We start from the raw sequence: 1,815 nt of genomic DNA, 5'->3' as shown, positions 1-1,815 counted from the left end.
CGTCCAGGCCCAGCAGGGCCGCGCAGCGCTCCAGCGCCGCCTGGCTCCGCGCGCGCGGCGTGCAGCCCCCTGCGGACACACACCGTCAGCATCGGCCTTGAGGGAATCAACCGTCTGCCTCTGGAAATTACTTCCGACCCGTTAAGTGGGAAGAGTCAGTTCTCAAAACCCCTCAAGGAAACCCCTCAAAACAAACACAAAAATAACAGCCCGCCCAAAAAACATGCATGAAATTCCGTATTTCTAGAACATTTTCCAGGCTGTTCAAAAACCATCCTGCTTGTAGGGAAGAACTATCCCAAAATGCGTAAGTGCTAAGCCTTACAAACTAACTCTAGTGACTTAAAACTTTTGAACTTAGATGTTCCTGTAATCCTTCAGGCTTCCTTGCTATGCAGCAGAAGTGCCTGCTAGGGCAGACTCCTGGCACTTGGATTTTTCAGATAAGGCTCTGTACATGTCGCAGGCAAGCAGCCAAGGGGTGCACTCCCTGCTGCTCTGCACCTGCCTCGGCGCCTGGGCTAAGCCAGCAGAAATCTCCAACTGGAACACCACCTGCTTTAGTAAAATCTAGCATTTATTTACATGTATTTCCTCCTGTTCACAGTAGAGCAGCAACAGAACTTTAGAGGGTCTCTGGTAAGACACTGCCTGGAACAGTTCGAATGCACACCCTGTGTGAAGACACACAAGGTGAGGGAAGAACAAAACTTGTATTTGCAATTTAGAAATTCAATACATTCATTTACATTTTAGAAGTTCATTTACATTTTAGAAATTCAAAAATTTATTCCAGAAAAACATATGTCTGAATTGCAGTATTTAGAGGATGTAACTTTTCTGGTGACCTTCCCTCTTCTAAACCCTGACTTTCCTCACCATCAGTGGTTCCCACTCTTCTTGTTCATTTGCCTCCCCAGACTGCCTCTCCACTCACAGTTGCGCCTTTTTCACTGTTCCACTTTATCAATGCCTAAGTCACAGCTCACAAAAGGCCCAAACAGGGAAGCTCTGTGGGAAGCTTACTGCTGAATTACATGAAGCTACTACCCTTCTCTACACCTGCATCTTCCCAGATTCATTCACATTAATCATGTTCATTTCAGTTATCTTCATGAAGATGGCAACAGCATAAACTGACACTGGGGAGGTTCTGATTTGATCTACATAGTACAGAGATCTAAAAAAAAAAAAAAAGAAGAAAAAGCCCACCTATGTGCCAACCCTAAGCTACCCAGTCTGAATTCAGCACTGGCCCTGCTTTGACCAGGACACATGGGACTAGAGCCCTCCCATGATCCCTTCTGAACAGAATGTTTTGTACACTTCTGTGCTGATTCTGTACTTGGGGTCAGAAGCTAGTGAACCTGTAAGGTTAGTACTCATTTAATTCATTTAATTCAGAACACCTTTTAAAATGTTCTTTGGTCTGCTCTTCCAAACAACTGCACCAACAACTATACATACTTGAAGTAGGACCAAGAGGAACCAATTTCACTCTATCTTGCAACTCAAGATAGACCTACATACTTACGTTTTCTACTATAGTTGTATTTGTAGCACATCCAGACCCAGAGGAACCAGTCCTTCAGGAATATACAGACAGCAGTTCTCAATTTAGAGAGGCTGATTTCAGTAGTAAGGTAAGAAGGACAATTTCCAACACATTAACTCTCCTTCATCAACCTTCATGCACATTCTGCAATTAAGTCCCAACTACACTTGTACTACTTCATCTTGTGAGTAACGTCTTAAAATTAGGAAGTTATATTTACCTAAGTTTTTGCTTTAACTTTTTTTCCTCACATCTCAAAA

The 1,815-nt window shown here is 43.4% G+C and overlaps 1 protein-coding gene across 1 annotated transcript in view; it reads right to left on the bottom strand.

The window, feature by feature from the left end:
• The window catches only part of MYO6 (myosin VI), a 75,895-nt gene that overhangs the window by 45,802 nt on the left and 28,278 nt on the right, over positions 1–1,815 (bottom strand). The window contains exon 11 of the mRNA XM_008640205.2: positions 1–69. This exon is cut by the window's left edge and continues 6 nt beyond it. Coding sequence (XP_008638427.1) covers positions 1–69 — 69 coding nt within the window. The remainder of the gene's footprint in view (positions 70–1,815) is intronic.

The sequence above is a fragment of the Corvus brachyrhynchos genome, unplaced genomic scaffold, assembly GCF_000691975.1.
Source record: "Corvus brachyrhynchos isolate BGI_N302 unplaced genomic scaffold, ASM69197v1 scaffold87, whole genome shotgun sequence".
NCBI lineage: Eukaryota > Metazoa > Chordata > Aves > Passeriformes > Corvidae > Corvus > Corvus brachyrhynchos.
This window is presented reverse-complemented; position numbering and strand designations above follow the sequence as displayed.